This window comes from Saimiri boliviensis, chromosome 2 (genome assembly GCF_048565385.1).
Source record: "Saimiri boliviensis isolate mSaiBol1 chromosome 2, mSaiBol1.pri, whole genome shotgun sequence".
In the NCBI taxonomy this organism is placed as follows: Eukaryota; Metazoa; Chordata; class Mammalia; order Primates; family Cebidae; genus Saimiri; species Saimiri boliviensis.
In genome coordinates this window covers 13005727-13027104 of record NC_133450.1, presented here as the reverse complement: position 1 = coordinate 13027104, position 21378 = coordinate 13005727, and the positions used below count along the sequence as shown (strand labels likewise).

General features: G+C 42.6%; 2 protein-coding genes across 11 annotated transcripts in view; one reads left to right on the top strand and one right to left on the bottom strand.

Annotated features, from left to right (window-relative positions):
• INTS14 (integrator complex subunit 14) overlaps positions 1–11619 on the bottom strand; it is a 37908-nt gene extending 26289 nt beyond the window's left edge. Inside the window, exons 1-4 of one of the 10 annotated variants that reach the window (XM_074392797.1) lie at positions 10883–11502; positions 10094–10351; positions 7761–8044; positions 5941–6048 (exon numbers count right to left, since the gene is read on the bottom strand). In XM_074392797.1, the coding sequence (XP_074248898.1) occupies positions 5941–6048; positions 7761–7982 (330 nt within the window). In that variant the 5' untranslated portion in view covers positions 7983–8044; positions 10094–10351; positions 10883–11502. Of the gene's footprint in view, positions 1–5940; positions 6049–7760; positions 8045–10093; positions 10352–10882 lie in introns of all 10 variants that reach the window. The other 9 variants (XM_074392795.1, XM_039469423.2, XM_074392796.1 and 6 more) reach the window with 9 other exon arrangements.
• Positions 11620–12642: 1023 nt separating this feature from the next.
• SLC24A1 (solute carrier family 24 member 1) overlaps positions 12643–21378 on the top strand; it is a 44715-nt gene continuing 35979 nt past the window's right edge. Inside the window, exon 1 of the mRNA XM_074392794.1 lies at positions 12643–13565. The gene's annotated coding sequence lies outside the window, so the exon portion shown is untranslated. The remainder of the gene's footprint in view (positions 13566–21378) is intronic.

The window sequence follows — 21378 nt, the reverse complement described above, 5'->3', positions numbered from 1 at the left end:
CCCCGTCTTAAAAAAATACAAAAATTAACTAGGCATGGTGGTGCATGCCTGCAGGCCCAGCTACTTGGGAGGCTGAGGTGGGAGGATCACTTGAGCCTGGGAGGTCAAGGCTGCAGTGAGTGTGTCATTGCAATCTAGCCTGGGTGACAGAGTGAGACTCTGTTTCAAAAAACACAACAAATCCCAACCCCTCCAAAAAAATCCCAAAAAAGGGCATGAGAAAATTTTGTGGTGTGCTAGAACCCCACTCTACATTATAGGGTCAAGACCACTATATCTTAATTGTAGTAGTGGTTATATAGGTGTATACATTTGTCAAAACTCAGTGAACTGTATACTTAAAATCAGTGCATTTTATTCTATTTCATCTAATACAGTATTTTTTAAAAGCTTGCCTCTGAACACTTAAAAAAGGACAAAAATATTCACAACCAATTCTTACTTGATTGTATTAAAACTAGAACTGCAGGCTGGACACAGTGACTCATGCCTGTAATCCCAGCACTTTGGGAGGCCGAGGCAGGCAGATCACAAGGTCAGGAGTTTGAGACCAGCTGGCCTATATTGTGAAACCCTGTCTCTACAAAAAAATAAATACAAAAATTAGCTGGATGTGCTGTTGCATGCCTGTAATCCCAGCTACTCGGGATGCTGAGGCAGGAGAATTGCTTGAACCCAGGAGATGGAGGTTGCAGTGAGCCAAAATAGTGCCACTACACTCCAGCCTGGGTGACAGAGTGAGACTCCATCTCATAAAAACAAAAACAAAAACAAAAAATTAGCCCCATCTCTTGGATAAGGAGTTGGTACCTAACATACCAATGTCAAAAATGGAACGAGAATTCATTTCACATATGTCCCTAAGAAGTACCAGCACAGTAGTCTGAACTTTGCCACTTTATTTTCAAAGATGATAAACTCTATGCCTGGTCAACTAAAATGACACCTGCTTAAAATATGTATTTATAAAGGCTGCTTAACCAAAAATAAACAAGATATTTAAAATGCATTCTTTTTTTTTTTTTTCAGGCGGAATCCCATTCTGTTGCCCAGGCTGGAGTGCAATGTTGTGATCTTGGCTCACTACAACCTCCGCCTCCCGGGTTCAAGCGATTCTCCTGCCTCAGCCTCCCAAGTAGCTGGGATTACAGGTGCACACCACCATGCCTGGCTAATTTTTGTATTTTTAGTAGAGACGGGGTTTCACCATGTTGGTCAGGCTGCTCTTGAACTCCTGACCTTGTGATCCACCCGCCTTGGCCTCCCAAAGTGCTGTGATTACAAGCATTTGAGTCACCGCACTCAGCCTAAAATGCATTCTTTTTTTTTTTTTTTTTTTGAGACGGAGTTTCGCTCTTGTTACCCAGGCTGGAGTGCAATGGCGCGACCTCGGCTCACCGCAATCTCCGCCTCCTGGGTTCAGGCAATTCTCCTGCCTCAGCCTCCTGAGTAGCTGGGATTACAGGCACATGCCACCATGCCCAGCTAATTTTTCGTATTTTTAGTAGAGACAGGGTTTCACCATGTTGACCAGGATGGTCTCGATCTCTTGATCTCGTGATCCACCCGCCTCGGCCTCCCAAAGTGCTGGGATTACAGGCTTGAGCCACCGCGCCCGGCCCTAAAATGCATTCTTAATCTACCTGTAATTTGAAAAAAACAGTAAAATAAACCAACAATGGATAGTAATTGCAAAATCATTTTCCTTTCCTTCATTGCTTCAGAATGATCCTGTGGTAGACAGACCTCATGCATCCCAGGGGAAGATTATTTTTGCTCTTCCTAGCCTAGTCCAGTAACTTGATAATGAAAGGCCATTGAGACAATATTCTTTTTTTTTTTTTTGAGATGGAGTCTCACTCTCTCTCCCAGGCTGGAGTGCAGTGGTGTGATCTCAGCTCACTGCAACCTCTACCTTTAATCAGGTTTAAGCGATTCTGCCTCAGCCTCCTGAGCAGCTGGGACTATAGGTGTGTGCCACCACACCCAGCTAATTTTTGTATTTTTAGTAGAAACAGGGTTTCACCATATTGGCTAGGCTGGTCTCAAACTCCTGACCTTGTGATAAACCCACCCTGGCCTCCCAAAGTTTTGGGATTACAGGTGTAAGCCACCATGCACAGCCCTTACAGCAGTATTAAGTGGTGGCACTTTGTGAAATATCAAGATTGGCCCTTACTGATAAAGCCCAAGAATGCTTAAGAGAGGTTTCCTAGAAGGATGCCATCTTTTGACATGATAGTCAATTGACTACAAGGCAATTTCCTTTTCTGGTACCAACAATTGCTATATAATGATTTACCTCCACCAGCTTTTAAAGATGCTATATGATAATGAAATATTTCATGTAATGTCAAAATGAAACAGGCTTTACTGAATAATAAGGACACAGTACAGCTGTCTAAAACCTTGGCTGTAATCCCAGCACTTTGGGAGGCCAAGGCCAGTGGGTCACTTTAGACCAGGAGTTCAAGACCAGTCTGGTAAACATGGCAAAACTCTGTCTGCAGAAAATACAAAAATTAGCCAGGCGTGGTAATGCACTTCTGTAGGGCACAGTGGCACACTATGGTAGTCCCAGCTACTCAGGTGACTAAGGCATGAGAATTGCTAGAGCCCAGGAGGGCACAGGTTGCAGTGAGCCAAGATCACATCACTGCATTCCAGCCTGGGCGACAGGACAAGACTGTTTCAAAAAAATAATAAAATAATAATTAAAAAACAAAACCTTGGTTTAAAAAATTCCATTTTTTTTTTTTGAGACAGAGTCTCACTTTGTTGCCTAGGCTGGAGTGCAATGGTGCATTCTCAGCTCACTACGAACTCCACTTCCCAGGTCAAGCGATTCTCCTATCTAGCCTCCTGAGTAGCTAGGATTACAGGTGCAGGCCACCATGCCTGGCTAATTTTTATATTTTTAGTACAGATAGGGTTTCACTATGTTGGCCAGGCTGGTCTCTAACTGCTGACCTCAGGTGATCCATCCACCTCAGCCTCCCAAAGTGCTGGGATTACAGGGGTGAGCCATCCTGCCTGGCCAAAAATTTCACATTTAAACAAGTTTGTTTTACAGTAACTGATTATAAAAATGAATAACCAATAACCACCACCTCTACTACAATATTTTTTTGTGTTTTGTTTTTTTTTGAGATGGAGTTTCACTCTTGTTGCCCAGGCTGGAGTGCAATGGCACGATCTCAGCTCACCACAACCTCCGCCTCCTGGGTTCAAGTGATTCTCCTGCCTTAGCCTCCCAAGTAGCTGGGATTACAGGCATGTGCCACTGTGCCCAGCTAATTTTTATATTTTTAGTGGATATGGATTCAGCTCAGCCCCTTGCCCGCAGGTTACATACAGTATATCTCAAATTCAGATTTTTCCTTTATTAAAAAGAAGAAAATCATAAAAGTCAAATGTCTACATGATGCACAAGGTCTGGTTCTTAAAATTTGAGTTTCTCCTCTAAAACCAAAGAAAAAACAGCAAATGAAACTGTTACCTGCTAGCTTTCAGTTCAGAAGATACTGACAACAAAACTTCATTTATTCACTATATTGTTAGGAAATAAGACATTCTATATGCACAGATTTACCAAAATAGATAATGCCTAAAAGGGAAGATGCTATAAAAAGCTTTTTTATTTCTGAAAAGAAATTGATCAAAAGGCATTCATTGACTTCTTTAGCAAGTATCCACTAGATTCTATAAAACAGGGTGGTTTTCACAATAAGAAAAAATGTTTTAGTTGTTTTCTAAAGGTGAGTTTATTGAGATACAATTTACACACAGTAAATTCACCCTTTTTAGTATACAGTTCTATGAGTTCTGACAGCTGTATTCAGTTGTGTAACCACCCCTAAAACAAGATAAAGAACAGTTCCATCATGTCCCAGATTCCCTCCTGCTTGACTCCCAGGCAACTACAATCTTTTTTTTTTTTTTTAAAGACAGGGCCTCACTATGTTGTCCAGGCTGGTCTTGAACTCCTGGGCTCAAGTGATCCACCTGCCTTGGCCTCAAAAAGTGGTAGGATTATAGGTGTGAGCCACCATGCCTGGCTACAATCTTTTTTTTTTTAATTATTAAAAAATAAATACTAGGCCGGACGGGGTGGCTCACGCCTGTAATCCCAGCACTTTGGGACGCCGACGCAGGTGGATCACAAGGTCAAGATGGAGACCATCCTGGTCCACATGGTGAAACCCCATCTCTACTAAAAGTACAAAAATTAGCTGGGCATGGTGGCACGTGCCTGTCATCCCAGCTACTCAGGAGGTTGAGGCAGGAGAATTGCTTGAACTCAGGAGGCAGAGGTTGCGGTGAGCTGAGATCGTGCCATTGCACTCCAGTCTGGGTAACAAGAGCGAAACTCCAGCTCAAAAAGGTAAATAAATAAATAAATAAATACTAGTGATAGTACTGAACTGAGGAATCCTGTGTTTGACTCCATAAGGAAAAGTCACACACCAGGGTCCAGCAAACCATGGCCCACAGGCTAAATTTGGCCCTGTTTTTGTAAATAAAGTTTTATTTAAACACAGTCCTATCCATTCATTTACCGTACTAAACAGCTATGGCTGTTTTCATGCTGTAACAGCAGAGTTGAGTAGTTGCCACAGACACCTACAAAGCCTAAAATATAAAAAAACCTTGCAGACTCCTGTTGTAGACTATTATGATTTTTCTTTCAACAATGTTTCTGCATTTGTCCTTCAAAATATGCTACTACTTCTCAGAAATATCTGTATAGAGCAAATTTCCAGTTGTCTTTTTCTGCTACTATTCTGCTCTGATTTGATGCTAATGCGGCCTACTGTGGAGTCTAAGTAAAGAGCAACAGATTTTATGGTTTGTTATTTTTTCTTGTTTTTGTTTTTTTTTTGCTAGAGTCTCACTCTGTCACCAGGCTGGAGTGCAGTGGCACAATCACAGCTCACTTGCAACCTCTGCTTCCTGGGTTCAAGTGATTCTCCCAGCTCAGCCTCCAGAGTAGCTGGAACTACAGGTGCACACCATCATGCCTAGCTAATTCTTGTATTTTTAGTAGAGACAGGGTTTCACCATGTTGGCCAGGATGGTCTTGATCTCTTGACCTTGTGATCCTCCTGCGTCAACCTCCCACAGTGCTGAGATTACAGGCGTGAGCCACCACGCCCAGCCAGATTTTATGTTTTATACTCCTCACTTTTTAGACAACTCAGATGAGATGGTTAAAAGTTTGCTGAATAAGGCTAGGCATAGTGGCTCACCCTTATAATCCCAGCACTTTGGGAGAAGAGGCAGGCGGATCGCCTGAGCCCAGGAGTTTGAGACCAGCCATGGCAACATGACAAAACTCCATCTCTACAAAAAAATGTAAAAATTTAGCCAAGTGTGATTGCATTTGCCTGTACTCTCTACTACTCAGGAGGCTGAAGTGGGAGAATCACCTGAGCCTGGGTAGTTGAAGCTGTAGTGAGCCATGACAGCTCTACTGCACTCTAGCCTGGGCAACAAAGTAAGAAACTATCTCCAAAAAAAACAAAAAACCACAAACAAAACAAAAACAAAAACAAAAACAAAAGTCTGCTGAATAATTGCATAGAGATAATGAAGACAGGCTATATTATACTGAAGTTTACAATTTTAACACTCAAAATTATAATGACCCCTTCCAGGGAGTATAGTTCTAAAATTCCACTGTGAGCCCTTTGTGTTTTATATAACAGTACTAGTTTGAAATATGTCAATTTACTAGGAGGATGCTTTCCTTAAGACATAATTTTGCTGCTTTCTGAACAACTTAGTGTTGATTTAGTACCTTCTCTTAAGAAGATACCAATAGTGTAAAATGTAGTTTGTAGAAATTACTATGTATGCTATGTCAGAGCCTGAAGAAAACTGAAGCACCTCAGTGGTTAATGTTGTTAACTTAGGGAAATGAAAAGAATTGATTTTTACCTGGCAAGGAATTGCACCACCCCATTCTTGCTGAACGATATTGCAAACGCCAACTAATGCAGACTCCAAGCAGGTTTTGTCATAATCATCCATATTACTTAGTGCTTCCTTATCGAATAAAAGATAAAATTGCTAGTTATTCTTTAGTTTTAATTAGTGATTAGAAAACAACATAAACTGTTCAAAATATGAATGTTACACAGGGGACACTGATGCATCTGAGAGCACCAAAGCACAGCTTCTTAAAGAAAAATGCTAGAACAGACTTTATCAACTATAATAGTTGAAAGAATTCCATTTATTCTATCCTCTTATCAGGTAAGAGTGAATAGTCCACCAAGTTTACATCTTTATAAGTGGACCTTGAAGGAAAAAATTAAAAGGAACTTTTAAACACATCATAAAAATAATAACAAAATCTATTGAATATTAACTATGTTCTAAATACCATCCTAGGCATTTTTATGCATTTAGCTATCACAATAAAACTATAAGGTACAGATTATTAACACTATCTTTAAATGAATTAAGGTATAGAAAGATTAAATAATTTTCCCAGGTCCCATGACTAAAGGTGGCAGAACCTGGATTTGTAAGTATGTAGTCTGACTTCAGGGCTCCTGGTCTAAAACATTACATCTTACTGCTTATATAGCAATTCTCTACATTTCAGAACTGCAGAACATCAGAAATCCTATTCATCTGTAAGAAAGTCAGCATATACACTGAAAGTTTAATATCCTTTTACAGGAAAAATTTTTTTTAAAAATTTTAAGTTAGTGTAATTTTAAAATTTTTTTTTTTTTTAAGAGACAGGGTTTCACCATGTTAGTCAGGCTGCTCTCAGACTCCCGACCTCAGGTGATCTGCCTGCTTCAGCCTCCCAAAGTGCTGGGATTACAGGCGTGAGCCACCACACCCAGCCTTTTAAAAAAGCTTTTGAGTCGCTTAAAAAATCTGAGATAATAAAAGGAACTATTTAACAAAATTATATTACTTATATTAAAAAATTCAAACTGCATTTATACTGGATTTCTAAACTGCCTAACAACTGTTAAACTGTTCAGTTTAATTCCATAAACACTTATTTTTTTTTCCTTCTTTTTATTAAAAATAGAGATGGAAGTCTCATGTTGCCCAGGGTGATCTCAAACTCCTGGGCTCAAGTGATCCCCTCGACTTGGCCTCCCAAAGTGCTGGAATTACAAGCTTGAGCCACCACACCTGGCCCACAAACACTTCTTGACTGCTCACTACAAGTAAGACACTGTGTTAGGCACTGCTGTAAACATCATGATTTAGAGATGTTGTCAGAAAGCAAATTCTGACATAACACAGAAAACACTTTTGAAAGATAATACCTATCAATGGAGATTTAAAAATTAAAATTTATTGTTATCAAAGCTACTTGTTGGAAAGGAAATATCATTTTGAATTACTTTAGAATAAGATAGGGCTATTTTTTCATTTCCTCAAGTTTTATGGGTAAGTAGAAAAAAATTAAATGTTGAGCCCTAAAGACACTAAATTTTAGGAAATGGAGCACTACATCCTGAGATGCTCACTTTTCCACAGAGAATTCCAGAAAACCAAGAGAAGAAATAAGGGAACAACTCACAGCTCTAACTCATAGCTGTACCAAAGAAACAGTAGGCATAAGACCTACTGTTTGTGAACCCTTGTGGTTTAGCTACACATATTAAGTACTCATAAACTTATTATTAAATAATGCCAAAGTTCTAAATGTTCAGTGCATTATGATACTGTTCCTCCCAATAAATTTAGGCCCTGTACATATAATAATTTACTACTTTTTGTACCTGTAGGGTATTATAATCTCTCGTGAAGGGGACCATCAACTCCCAAAGTGATGAAAAAACCACAAGTGCTGTAAATTCAAGCTTGTAATTTGTGGCCATGTGTTCAAACAGCATCGTCAAACCATGGGCTGCTAGGTGCTTACGCTGGTATTCCTCGGACCCCTCAATAGACACAGGTCGGGTCATGGAAAGTGATACATCCATTACCACCACTGTCGGCATGATGAAAATGATTCCAGTGTTCCCAATCAGAATGCAAACAAACAGCTATAAACAGAGAAACGCTGTAGAAAATAAATAAGGTCTTACATGTCATGGAGAGAAAAGACATTTTTCAGCATAACTTTAACTAATTTCCCAGAAATTAGCAAACGCAAACACCATTTAGGTTGAGGTGAGAAAAAACATATAGAGAACTCAGTGAGAGGGAAGTGGGCAGCTTAGTTCATTGTAAGGACCACTCTTAGAATCACCCATTAAATGACCATAAATCAAGGATCATCTAAATAAATCTACTGGAAAAAAACAAAAAAAAAACCCCGATATATTCAGGTAGCCCCTGACTTTCAGGCATTTGACTTTTATGCAACTTAATAAATTCCTGCGTCACCTCTCTAACACTTAACTTACTGAAGAACATTTCTAGTTGTCATATGGTGGTGCTATTTGACAATCAACCATTGTTTTTTGGCACCGTCACAATCTTTTTGCAGTATTAGAGCATGTGTTTAATTATTTTGTTGCTTGGTGCTCTTGTTTTAGTATAATGAATGCTAAATATAAAAATGAAAGGGCTAGTAAAGTCATAAACCAAATTAGACAAATTGGAAATCATTAACCGTAACAAAAGTAACAAACTATTAGCCACAGTAGTATTCATTGTACATAAACTGGCCAATGGTGCTTCAACTGTGAAGGAAAAGAACAAAATTTAAAAATATGTAAGGCCAGGCACAGTGGTTCACACCAGTAATACCAGCACTTTGGGAGGCCAAGGTGGGCAGATCACTTGAGGTCAAGACCAGCCTGGCCAACATGGGGAAACCCCATCTCAACTAAAAACACAAAAATTAGCCAGGTGTGGTAGCAGGCACCTGTAGTCCTAGCTACTTGGGAGGCTGAGGCGTTAAAATCACTTGAACACAGGAGGCGGAAGTTTTAGTGAGCCGAGATTGTGCCACTGCACTCCAGCCTGTGTAACAGAGCAAGACTCTGTCTATAAAAAAAAAAAAAAAGAATATATATAAAGCTGCAATTATCTCATGAAATTGTATAGAAAAGTCAAAATGTAGAAATGGAGTTATTCAAAATTATGGATTGAGAATTAGTATAAAGAAAACATTTTGGTGCTCAAAAATAAAGAAAAAAGTGTACAGATACACAGATCTGCTCATGGAGATATAGCTTGCTGCTATTCTATTATAAAGCAAACTGTAGTCTACTGACATGAAATATCAACAGCTATAAATAAATGACATATGTACTACAGATATCAGAAATACTTATAGAAAGCATTAGTAACTGAGAAAAGCAGGCCCCAGAACTGTATGTACACTGCTTACAACTTCATAAAAATCATAACGCATATATACAATTGGAGAAGATTGGCCGGGCGTGGTAGCTCACACCTGTAATCCAAGCACTTTGGAGGCCAAGGCAGGCGGATCACCTGAGGTTGGGAGTTCAAGACCAGCCTGACCAACATGGTGAAACACATTCTTTAAAAAAAAAAAAAAAAAAAAAAAATTGGAGAAGATTAGGTGGATATAGAGGGGTTAGAAATTTAATGTTCACATTTTCTTTTTTGGGATTCACTTCAAAACATTTAATAGTAGCCAGACTGCTTGTTTAAGGATAGTGCCCAACTGCACATGTGTCATATTCTAAAATTCCATTTGTAAGTAGGCTGTTTTGAACTCAGAATACACTGGTTCATGGAAATAATGTTTACAACTCAGGTTGTAAGCATAGGAGTAAAAGAAGAAACTGAAAGTTCCTAAAGGATGGTTCACTCAAGCAGTACAGGCCTGATTTAAAAAAAAAAAGTAACGTCCTGCGCAATATTGGTTCAACTACTCTACATTAGACCATGACATAAAAGCTCTCTAAGGGCAGGAATCATGCCAGATTTTGCCCATGATATCTCCTCAAAAGTTACCACAGTAACTGGCACATAGTAGGTGCCTAACAATTTGATAATAATTAATGAACTACTCCTAAATCACTAGATATACCATATATTATTTAGCAAAATACATTTTAAATGTTAACTCTGGACACCAGAAACACATTTCCTCTTCTCATTCAAGCAGCAATAGGGGCGACTCGCTCACCTCTGCCCAGCTCCTGTGGTAGTCCCATTCATGCATGGAGGCCTTTTTACAATGAGGATCATGAGGAGCACTGCCCTCGCCTCTTAGGAGAATGGGAGGAAATAGTTTACATAGGACAAATAAGAAAAAGCACTTTCAGTCGTGAAATCTGCTGCTGACAGAGATGACAGCCGGCAGTCTTGCCTTCTCTGAAGACACCTCTGGAGCTGGCTCTTTCTCCCAACTGATGCATTTTGTGTCTACTCCCAAATGCACTTCCTTAACAGTTACAAAGTCATAGGAAATCAGTTTAGTACTCAGGTTGGAGTAAAAGAGGGAACTCGAAGTTCCTGGATGGTTCACTCAAGCAATCTAGGCTTGGTTAAAAAAAAAAAAAAAAAGGCTGGGCACGGTGGCTCATGCCTGTATTCCCAGCACTTTGGGAGGCCAAGGTGGGCGGATCACCTGAAGTTAAGAGTTCGAGACCAGCCTGACCAGTATGGTGAAACCCCGTCTCTACGAAAAATACAAAAATTAGCCAGAGGTGGTGGCATGCGCCTGTAGTTCCAGCTACTTGGGAGGCTGCGACAGAACTGCTTGAACCTGGGAGGCGGATGTTGCAGTGAGCTGAGATTGTACCACTACACTCCAGCCTAGGTGACAGTGCGAGACTCTGCCTCAAAAAAAAAAAAAAAAAAGTACAAATAAAAATCCCTGCCCACCACAGTCTAGCGATTTTGTGAGAACACAAAATTCTTCACTTGGGTAGATTCTGACCACCCCCCAAGTCTCCCCCACCCAACCCCTTACCATGTGTACTGTGTGAACGAGCAGGGCTCTCCTTGCTCCAGATCAGTCTGAGAAACAGGCCCTAGTCACCTATTTGGCCTGAATGCCAAGTGTCCATCAGCTAGACGTTCATAACTCTTCGCTGAAGGCGATAATTAGGTCATTGATAAAGAACCGATTCTCGGCAGTCTCGCTCTCAAAGCAGGATTCCGCCTGAATTGCTCAGGGCCCCACCTACTCCTTGGTTTTCCTGTCAGCCCCGCTGAGTCCCTCCCCAGTCCTCAGAAACAACGTCATCGCTCCAAGTCCAGACTGGAAATCTCAACTGGGAGATGTATTTTTTACCTTAAAAGTCAGTCAAGAAAATAGATGAGATCTGCAAGTCTTTCAAGGAAAGAGGGGGCGGAGGGGGACTTAGCAGAAGGCGAAACGGTGCAGTTTACGTGGAGCTAGCGACCCCGAGCCTCAGAGCGAGGGGAGGCCGGAAGCAGCGCCGAGGAACTGGTGCCTCGGAGTCGGCGCGGGGCGGCCTCCAAGGTGGCGGGAAGGCCAGGCGCTGGCCCTGGGTTGTTCTTCCCCCCAACCCCTTCACCTGTAACCCCAACAGGCGACGAACAACAGCCCCGGGCCCTCGGCCTCCCCACTCACCCCGTGCCCATCGCCGGACACAGTCCGTCAGCATAAACTTTCCGCCCGTGCGCCAACAGCCGGAACTACAGGGCCGCACGTCAGAAGGGAGCCCGGCGCCGGCCCTCTGCGCTGGGCGGGGCGGTCCTTGGCGCGCCTCAGGGTCGCACAGGCCGGGTTCTGGCTCGACCCGGAGGGACGCTAGGGGGCGCGGCCTCTCTTCGCGGTGGCCAATCCGCGGCCACGCCTCTCTTTCCACCAGTCCCCAACTTCGCTGGGTCTCGGCTGGTTCTGGGCCCCCCGCCCTGTCTCTCCGCATTCTCGGGCTCTTCCCCGCTGACCCGTGGGCCCGCTCTGTAACCCCTTCATGCTTTTGTCCCCTCTCCCCCCTGGGCCCCGTCGGTGCACCGGCCCAGCCCTTCCTGCTGTCTGCCTGTCACTCTTCAGCCCCCTCTCTCATACCCTCTGAACCCGTTTTCAGCATCCTCTTCCTCCTCTTTTTAAACGACAATTCCGGGCCGGCGCGGTGGCCCATGCCTGTAATTCCAGCACTCTGGGAGGCCAAGGCGGGAGGATTCCTTCAGGTCAGGAGTTTGAGGCCGACCTGGGCAACGTGCTGAAACCCCGCTCACTGCTAAAATGCAAAACTTAGTCGGGCATGATGGCGGGCGCCTGTAATCCCAGCTACTCGGGAAGCTGAGGCACGAGACTCTCCGGGGGGAAAAAAGACCGCGAAACTGTAATTCCTGGCTGAGGTGTGCTTTGTGTATTTTTCTTAGCTGACCTGAGCCCAATTCACGTCAAGTTTCTTGGTCTCCTCAGCCCAAATGGTCACTTTTTCCCTCCATCCCCTCTTTGAAGAAGTAGAGGGCCTTGGACAAGGCGTGTGTGCTCAGATTTCGCTGTAAGGCAACATGGGTTCTTGCCAGCCACTCTGGCCACCTGCTGTCTCCATTGTAGCCTGTGCCTCAGTGAGGTCCTTAAGAGGGCAAGAGGTGACTATTTTTCTTTCTTTTTTTTTTTTTTTTTTTTTGAGACGGAGTTTCACTCTTGTTACCCAGGCTGGAGTGCAATGGTGTGATCTCGGCTCACCGCAACCTCCGCCTCCTGGGTTCAGGCAATTCTCCTGCCTCAGCCTCCTGAGTAGCTGGGATTACAGGCACGCGCCACCATGCCCAGCTAATTTTTTGTATTTTTAGTAGAGACGGGGTTTCACCATGTTGACCAGGATGGTCTCGATCTCTTGACCTCGTGATCCACCCGCCTCGGCCTCCCAAAGTGCTGGGATTACAGGCTTGAGCCACCGCGCCCGGCTAGAGGTGACTATTTTTCTAACCATGTAGGGAGCCAGGGAATGCCAACTAGAGATGGGCTTGGATGGATGCCAGCAGGCCCCTGCGTAGTTACGGTTCAAAGAACAATGTGAAACCACACAGGTTACAAAGTGGGTACAGAAAGGCCTCTAGAAGGCTGCAGGCATTTGCCTTTTTCTTTTTTTTCTTTTCTTTTTTTTTTGAGACGGAGTTTCGCTCTTGTTACCCAGGCTGGAGTGCAATGGCGCGATCTCGGCTCACCGCAACCTTCGCCTCCTGGGTTCAGGCAATTCTCCTGCCTCAGCCTCCTGAGTAGCTGGGATTACAGGCACGCACCACCATGCCCAACTACTTTTTTGTATTTTTAGTAGAGACGGGGTTTCACCATGTTGACCAGGATGGTCTCGGTCTCTTGACCTCGTGATCCACCCGCCTCGGCCTCCCAAAGTGCTGGGATTACAGGCTGGAGCCACCGCGCCCGGCCTGCCTTTTTCTTTTAGCTGGTGGGATGAGGTGAAATTAGAGGATGGGACGGGGAAGTTGGATACTTTGAGCTGAACAGACATGTCTATCTGACTTCTCACAGCTTGTTCTGTGGGGGAGTGTGGGTCCAATTGCTTGTTGTTTTTTCCTGTCCCTGGGAATATCTCTGCCAGCATTAGGGCCGTGCACACTGCCCTATTTGCTTCAAAACTTCTTTCCCCAACCTGGCTGACCTCACCATGTCAAAACCTAGTTATGCTTGAGCAGGCGTTGGGCTCCAGGTAAGTAAGGCTGTGGCCTGATATCTTGGTCATAATTTATAATCTTTCCCTATTTGGAGGCATGTGGCCAAGAATGTGTGGATAAGCAAGTGTCTAGTAACCCCTAATGTGACAATGACTTAGCCATAGAGTTACTGTCCTCCTAGTAGTTCTGGCTCAGTTGCAGTTTGATTCATTACTTTACCCAACCCTAAAGTTTATTAGTTCGCTGATGGATGATCAAATTTGGTGACCTAATTCTTCTGAATAACAGCCTTTCGGGAGACTTGGAAAGCAAAAAATCAATATATTAAATTGATGATAAAAGGCAGAACTACCAGGAGGACTGTGTTACTTAGGGCAACTGCTGTTTTTTTTTTTTTAACCTCCTTAAAAAAAATTGTAGTGGAATCCCATTACAAATCAGAAGGCTGTTCAGTGAATATAACATCAGAGAACATCATCACAAGGTCAGAAGGTCTTAAAGGGGATGTCTTTCAAGCCATAGCTGGCTGATGAATTTCTTTTCCCAACTCAAGTGACCCTCAGCATTTGCATGTTTACATACACACATTAAAGGAAACCAGTAAACAGTTGGCTTTGCATAATCTCTCATCTTCTTTATTTTTTCCTGCCTTGAAACAGTGGACTGCTGTCACAAAGGCTTTGAAAGGCAGTGTTGGGTCCCTGGTCTGACGGAGTGAAGGTTAATGACAGAAAAACCACGCCTCTCACAGGGGCTAGGTACTGAGGCTCAAAGGGAAGTCTAGATATCTAAATCTCCTAAAGCACGTGTTGAAAATGCAGATTCCCAGGACTTGCCAAGTGAAATGGAAATAGAATTTCATGACTTGGTGCTTGAGAATCTTTGTTGATAAGTTGGTGATTTTTTTGGGGGGAGGGTGGTGACAAGGTCTCTGCCCCCCAGGCTGTAGTGCAGTGGCATTGTCATGGCTTATTGCAGCCTCATCTTCCTGAGTTTAAGCAATACCCCCCCACAACATCAACCTCCTGAGTAGCTGGGACTACAGGCATGTGCCACCATGCCTGGCTAATTTTTAAGTTTTTTGTAGAGATGGGGTTCTGTGTTCGCAGACTGGTCTCAAACTCCTGAGTTCAAGGGATCCTCCCTCTTTGGCCTCCCAAAGTGCCAAATCATGATGATTTTTCATCTACAAAGATAAGGGGTAAGGAATGAGTAAGTGAAGAAAAGGCCAAGAGAGGTAGGAAAAGCAGTGGGCCTACTTCTCTTTTCCATTCTTCCCTCCATTCTCATACTCCCAGGATGGCCTTTGCCCTGCATTTCCCTTCCTACCCCTCTAGTCTGGAGACTGTTCACTCCCAAATCATACTTCCAAGTTCCAGCCCCTTCCTCTCATCATTTCCCCTCCCTATTTCACTATTTTTCACCAAAGTAGAAGTAAAAAAATATCATAAATATGACCCTTCCCTCTTCTGAAAAAAAAATTTATTATGGAAATTTTCAAACACAGACAAAGATATGGGGATTAGGATAATAAATTCCCATGTGCCCTTCGCCCAGTTTCTGCTCTCAATGCAATCCTTATCTCATTTCATGTATACCCCTACCAGCTTCTCCCCAACATATTCTTTTGATGGAAATCCCAGATAGCATAACATTTTATCCATGAATATCTCTGTATCTTTAAGAGAACTTAAAAATATATAATTACAATACCATTATCAAATTTAACATCATTAACAATCCCTAATATCATAAAATATCTAATCAGCTTTCAAATATTCAGTTGTGTCATAAATATCATAAGTTTTACTTTTTTACACTTTGGTTGTTTGAATCAGGATCCAAGTAAGATCCAGATATTGAAATCTGTTGATATATCTCAGAAAGTCTCTTTTAATCCATAGGTTTCTCTCTCATGTCTCTTTTCCCTTGCAATGTATTTGGAAAACTGTGTTCCCTCTGTTTTTAAAATTGCTCTCAATCCTCTTTCGGTTTTTTCCAGAGCATTTGAGAAAACCCACAAAGCTTCTCTCTATTTTAAATAACGAAAGACTCGCTGAACAAAGGAAAGCTTTTACACATTTCCAATTCCAATTAACTTTGCCTCTGCTCTGAAAATAGGGTGAGCTTTACCCACCACTGGATCCCCTAGGGTCTGGCATGTGATGGTGGATATGTATTTGTGGAAAAAAGACAGGAGGATAGTAAGAGAGGTTATTGGAAAAAAAGTCAAAGGGGAAAGCAGAGAAAACTTGGTAGATACTATATTTCTCTAAGACAGTAGGAAGAAACTTCTTTATCCCATACACTCTTCCCTCTGAAAAGTGCTAGTATGGTGGCTCCCAACACTTTAGGAGGCTGAGGCAAGATAATTGCTTGAGCCCAGGTGTTTGAGACCAGCCTGGGCAACACAGCAAGACCTTGACTCTACAAAAATTAAAATTAGCCAGGTGTGGTGGTGTGCACCTGTAATCCTATCTACTCAGGAGGCTGAGGCAGGAGGATTGTTCGAGCCCAAGAGTTCAAGGCTGCAGTGAGCTATGATTGTGTCACTGCACTCCAACCTGGGCAACAGAGCAAGATCTTATCTCTAAAAACAAACAAACAAATGAAATGGCATAAAGTCTAAATTTTTACAGGCCCCTCATGATCTGGGCGCTGACTTATCTTGCCAGGCTAACCACTTACCTTCTTAAAATCTTGGTGGCATCTTTAAATGAAAAAGAAGAGAAAGCCAAATAAAACTAGTTTTTAAAAAATTATAAAAGTATTTATGAGGCCAGGAGGCCAGGCACGGTGGCTCACGCCTGTAATCCCAGTGCTTTGGGAGGCAGAGGTGGGCGGATCACTTGAGGTCAAGAGTTTGAGACAAGCCTGACCAACATGGTGAAACCCCGCCTCTACTAAAAATACAAAAATTAGCCAGGTGTTGTGGTGGGCACCTGTAGGCCCAGCTGCTCAGGAGGCTGAGGTATGAGAATCACTTGAACCCGGGAGGTGGAGGTTGCAGTGAGCCGAGACTGCGCCACTGCACTCCAGCCTGGGTGACAGAGCAAGACCCTGTCTCAAATTTAAAAAAAAAAAAAAAAGTAATTTGTGTCTGTGGAGAAAAATTCAAAGTTTATTTTAATTTATTTTTATTTACTTATTTATTTTTACTAGAGACAGGGTCTTGCCATGTTGCCCAGGATGGTCTTGAACTCCTGGTCTCAAGCAATCCTCCCTTCTCAGCCTCCCAAAGTGCTGGGATTACAGGAGTGCACCACTGCATCAGGCAAAATTCAGAGTTTTGAAATAGTAGATAAAGTGAAAAATAAGCATTTGCTTTCCTAGAAGCAACCATACATATCTCCCTGCCTCAAGTATGATTCTAGCCACTGGGCTAGAGAAGTGAAATATCAGAGTTGTTGTTTGATTTTGTTCATTCTATATCTGTTATTGACAGAAGTATGGCCATTCTTACATATGCTTTGCAAAATTGCCAGTACATATGTATATATGTATGTGTATGTATATACATATTATATAACATATAGAATACTATCTACTAATGCAACAATGTTATATGTACTATTCTGCATCTTGCTTTTATTAGTATTGATTTATTAATATATCTTGGGCATGAGCTTCATTCCTTTGAACTATTGTATATGATTGACTGTTGTAAAGATGTGCCATTATAATTTATGTAATAAGTTTTCTATTGAAATTTAGATTTCAGTTTTTGCTACTACAAGCAAAGCTAAAAAGGGCCTGGTAGACTAATATAGGGGCTTTTTCTCTAACCGAGGTGGGAAGCCACTGGAAATTCTGGCATATAGGAGGGACATGATCTGATTTACAGTTTAACAAGGTCACTTGGACTGCTCTACCCGATTTCTACATCCTCACTGGGATCTTCCTTGGCACTGGGTGTTATTTAAATTTCTTACTCTTTGTCAGCTTATGGGGAAAAAAAAAAGGTATCTTGCTGTGCCTGAATCATCATTCCTTTGTAAAGTCAGATTTAACACAGGGAGTTTTACTTAGTGGGCTGTTTCTCTTACTTAGTGTGGGGGAGTTGTGAATCGTGCTGGGGCTGTGTGGTTTCCTGCTTCATCGCACTGAAGTCCTCTGAAATAACCTCTCTGACCTTTTCTATAGGCCCCTGGCACCTCCAGAAGGGCACTTTACTATAAGGATGAAATCCTGTCTCTGAGCTGCACTCAGTGTAACAAACAAACAAGATATGGCTAGAACCATATCTGAGACCACATCTCCCTGTCTCAGATATGGTTCTAGCCACTGGCTTGGAAAGATGTGTAATAGGATGTTTGGGGACTTATTTTGCTGTTTTCCACCAGTTACAACTGTACAGCCACTTTTAATCCTATAAACAATATAATATGCACAAATAAAACAATATAAACAAAAGGTCTTAGGCCGTGACATTGTACAGGTTGGACAGAACAAAGTACTTTTCCACAGATTCTTTAGCTGTTACTCTAACAGTAGTTCCATGAGGAAGCTTGTCTTCCCTGGTTTCATAAATGGGAACTTGAGGAAGAGAGACCTCAGGCTTGCTCCTCGTCAGGCTTGTTACTTTATTAGAGATTGCAAAGCAGTACCTATAGGTCAAATTCAGCCCTTAGACTCATTTGTTTGCTCCTTAATATTTTTAATTGTTTGACATTGGAATGCCTATTGGTGGGTCATTTATTTTCTGTCCAGACATAGCTCCCAGCACTCCCCAGTTACTTAGAAAACCATTGATGTAACTTATTTTTATCTACCCAGGACCTAAAGGCATTACAATTTGCAACCCATCAATGCTTGCTGTTTGCCAGATTAAAAAAAAAAGAAAGAAAGAAAATTTGGAACCCTTTCAAATCTTGTATACTTTCCACTGTACAACTGTAGAGTCAGTTTCAACTCCTGACGTAGGCCCAGAAATAAGCCAGCCTTAGCCACAAACCCTCCAAGTCAGATGAAAACTCTCGTTCCCTCTTTTTGTTTTAATAAAAGGTAGGAAAGGCCTAGAGCTCTGGAGGGCAAGGAGAGGCCTCCTTGCTGTCTCGCCAAACCTCTAATATCTGCCTTCCTCACCCCTTTATTTTATTGTGAGGGTCAAAGCCAGATCTGCCCCATCTGTTCTTCCATCCTGGTCCAGGAGAGAGTATAAAATGAGGCAGTTCTGTAGAGCAAAGCAGATCAGCTTCCCCTTCTCGGTGGTGCTGGCCATTCTCCAGCCATCTGCTCTCAAAAGGTCTTGAGTCTTTTGAGTGGGCATTCCCCACTCCATCCATGTGTAGTTCAGAGACCCCATCTCTGAGCATCTTCCTCACTGGGTTATACTTTTTCAGCCTGTCAACAAATATATTTATTTCTTAAACACATTTATTGTGTGCCAGGCACTGTTCTGGGCTCTGGGGATTCAGTGGTGAATAAGACAGGCAAGCTCCCTGTCTTCTTGGAGTTCACCCCCTAGTAAGAGTTGTACACATGAATCAGGTGATTGCACAAATAAATACACAGTAGAGTGTTCTAACAGTGAAATGTATGGAGACCTGCTGACCCCTCGATCACAATCTGACTGCAATATCTAAAAGCAGAACAACAACAATAGTACCGAGCACTGTTAATATGTTTACAAATTAATTAATCCCCACAACAACCCGATCAAGCAGGTGATGTCATTATCATCCTCATTTTACAGGATGAGAGATTTATAGCCACTGAGAAGTTAAATAACTTGTCCACACTCACATGGCTAGTACAGAGGATGCTTCCCTTCTTGGTTGAGCAGCCAAATTTCCTACAGCCTGCTGAATTTCAAAATGTGCCAGAATTCCGTGATAATAAGACAGAAGAAACTGGGTTTACCCCCAGCAGGTAGGATTTAGGTTAGACACCAGGAAGAACTCCTTGGCAACATTTATGAACGTCTGAGAGAAAGGAATCACTTTTCTGAGGATTTCCTTCTCTCCTGAATTTTTTATATTGAGTAAATAATATTGTAAAAATAGAGGAGTTATTTCAGAAAAAAAGATCCACTTATAATTCTACTTTGTGAATTTATGTTCCTTTTTTCATTCTTCTGGGCCAGATTGAGACTGTGCTACACAGTGGCATGAAAAGAGAAGGAACTAAATTTGGTTCTGCCCACAGCAGCATAAAGGCAAGAACTTATAACTTGCAGACCTCAGGCCCTGGCCCCAGGCTTCCAACATCCAGAGTGACCCCAATATACCCAGAGATGAAGCCAGCTCTTCCACAGTGGGTGGGCACTCCTGTGGGCTTCAGCAGAGGAGAGCTGGTGATCTTACTGTTCCAGGCCACTCAGTGTGAACCAGGGCAGAGGTGAGGCTGTGAGGGATTACCTGCTATTTCAGATGAAAGTAACCCAAAGCATCATGCACCTAGATACTCTTGGTGGAAACAGGGAAAAGAGAAAGGGGCAGTCAGTAAATATCAGGCTGAGTTAGCTGAACGATTGAAATGGCTTCCACATGAATGGTTAGGATCATGAGATCCCCACTACCTTACCCCACTCCTACTTGGATCAGCTTCAAGTCATGGGCTGGAGGCGTAGGGAGCTCAGGGTGCCAACTCCTCAGGTGTCATGGGATGTCCCAGCCTGCTCTGGAGAGATCCATTAGTGCCCTCTAGACCAAGGATTTCCTTTAGGCCTAATAAAATAGATTTCATGTATGAAATGCTTTAAAGTTTGCCTGGTGTTTTCTCTATAATCTTCGTTTTTTATTTTGATTCTCACATTCACCTTACAGATAGGTAGGACAGTTATTATTATCCCCACATTTACTTTTAGATTACATTAGAATCACACAGTAGCAAGTCGAGCCAAGTGCTAACTGAGGCCTTCTGATCTCTTAAGCCCCAGGCACTTTCCCTTGGTTTCCTCAGAGAGCCTTCAGAATCTTTCCAAAGCTTTTCAACATTTAAGCACGGAAACCCTAGACTACCTCTCATTCTCATAGCTTAGAAACAAGTTTGAAAAATCTCCCAGGTTCCTCTATTGACTTTGCGGGCCCAGAGCAAGCCCATCTGTGTCCCTGGTGGAAGGCCCACTCTCTCAAGCTTGGTCAGACGCACTGGGACCCAGAACTTGTGCAATGCCCTGATAAGCTTCTTAGAGGAGGTGGTATTAGCCACGATCGGATATTCTTCCCCTGAGCTGCCCTTCACACCCGACCCTGCCTTGAATTAGGATTCTGTAGGAGAGCTGGGGGCACAGAATGGGGTGTTCCCTGCTGTCCAGCTTCAGACCCACTCTTTGAGGTCTTGGATTCTGACAAATTTCCAGAGCTGAGAAGATACCCAGATGTCGAGGTCTGAAGGTAAATGATGTAATTAGGTAGGAGGGATCAGCTGGAGTGCCTGCTCAGCTCTGTTATGTAACACAGGATCAGAAAGAGAGAGACCCTCTGAAATTTCTGATAGGGATAGGAGTGGACTTGCTACAAAGTGTTGAGTTCATGGCAAGGATCAGGGGGCTGCAGGGAGATAGTGGAAAGAAAATTATAGAAATCAGGGACAGAGAAGGAGGTTCACTTATTTGTACTTCTCCTTTTGCTTGTCCCTATCCTGCTTTTTAAGACAATTATATTTGCATCTCCAGTTAGTGTGGCATGCAAGAAAGAAAGGGGTGTTAGGAGGCGCATCTGCTCAGCTACTCGCTGGTTGTATAATATTAAGCAAGTCATATCTCCTCTCTGGACCTCAGTGTGTTCATATATCAGAAGAGGAGTTGTACCAGATAGATTCCATGAGTTACTCAGCTCACTGCTAATATATCATATGCAAAACCAATAATTTCCAGTTATTGTTTTGTAGTAATTTGTGAACATT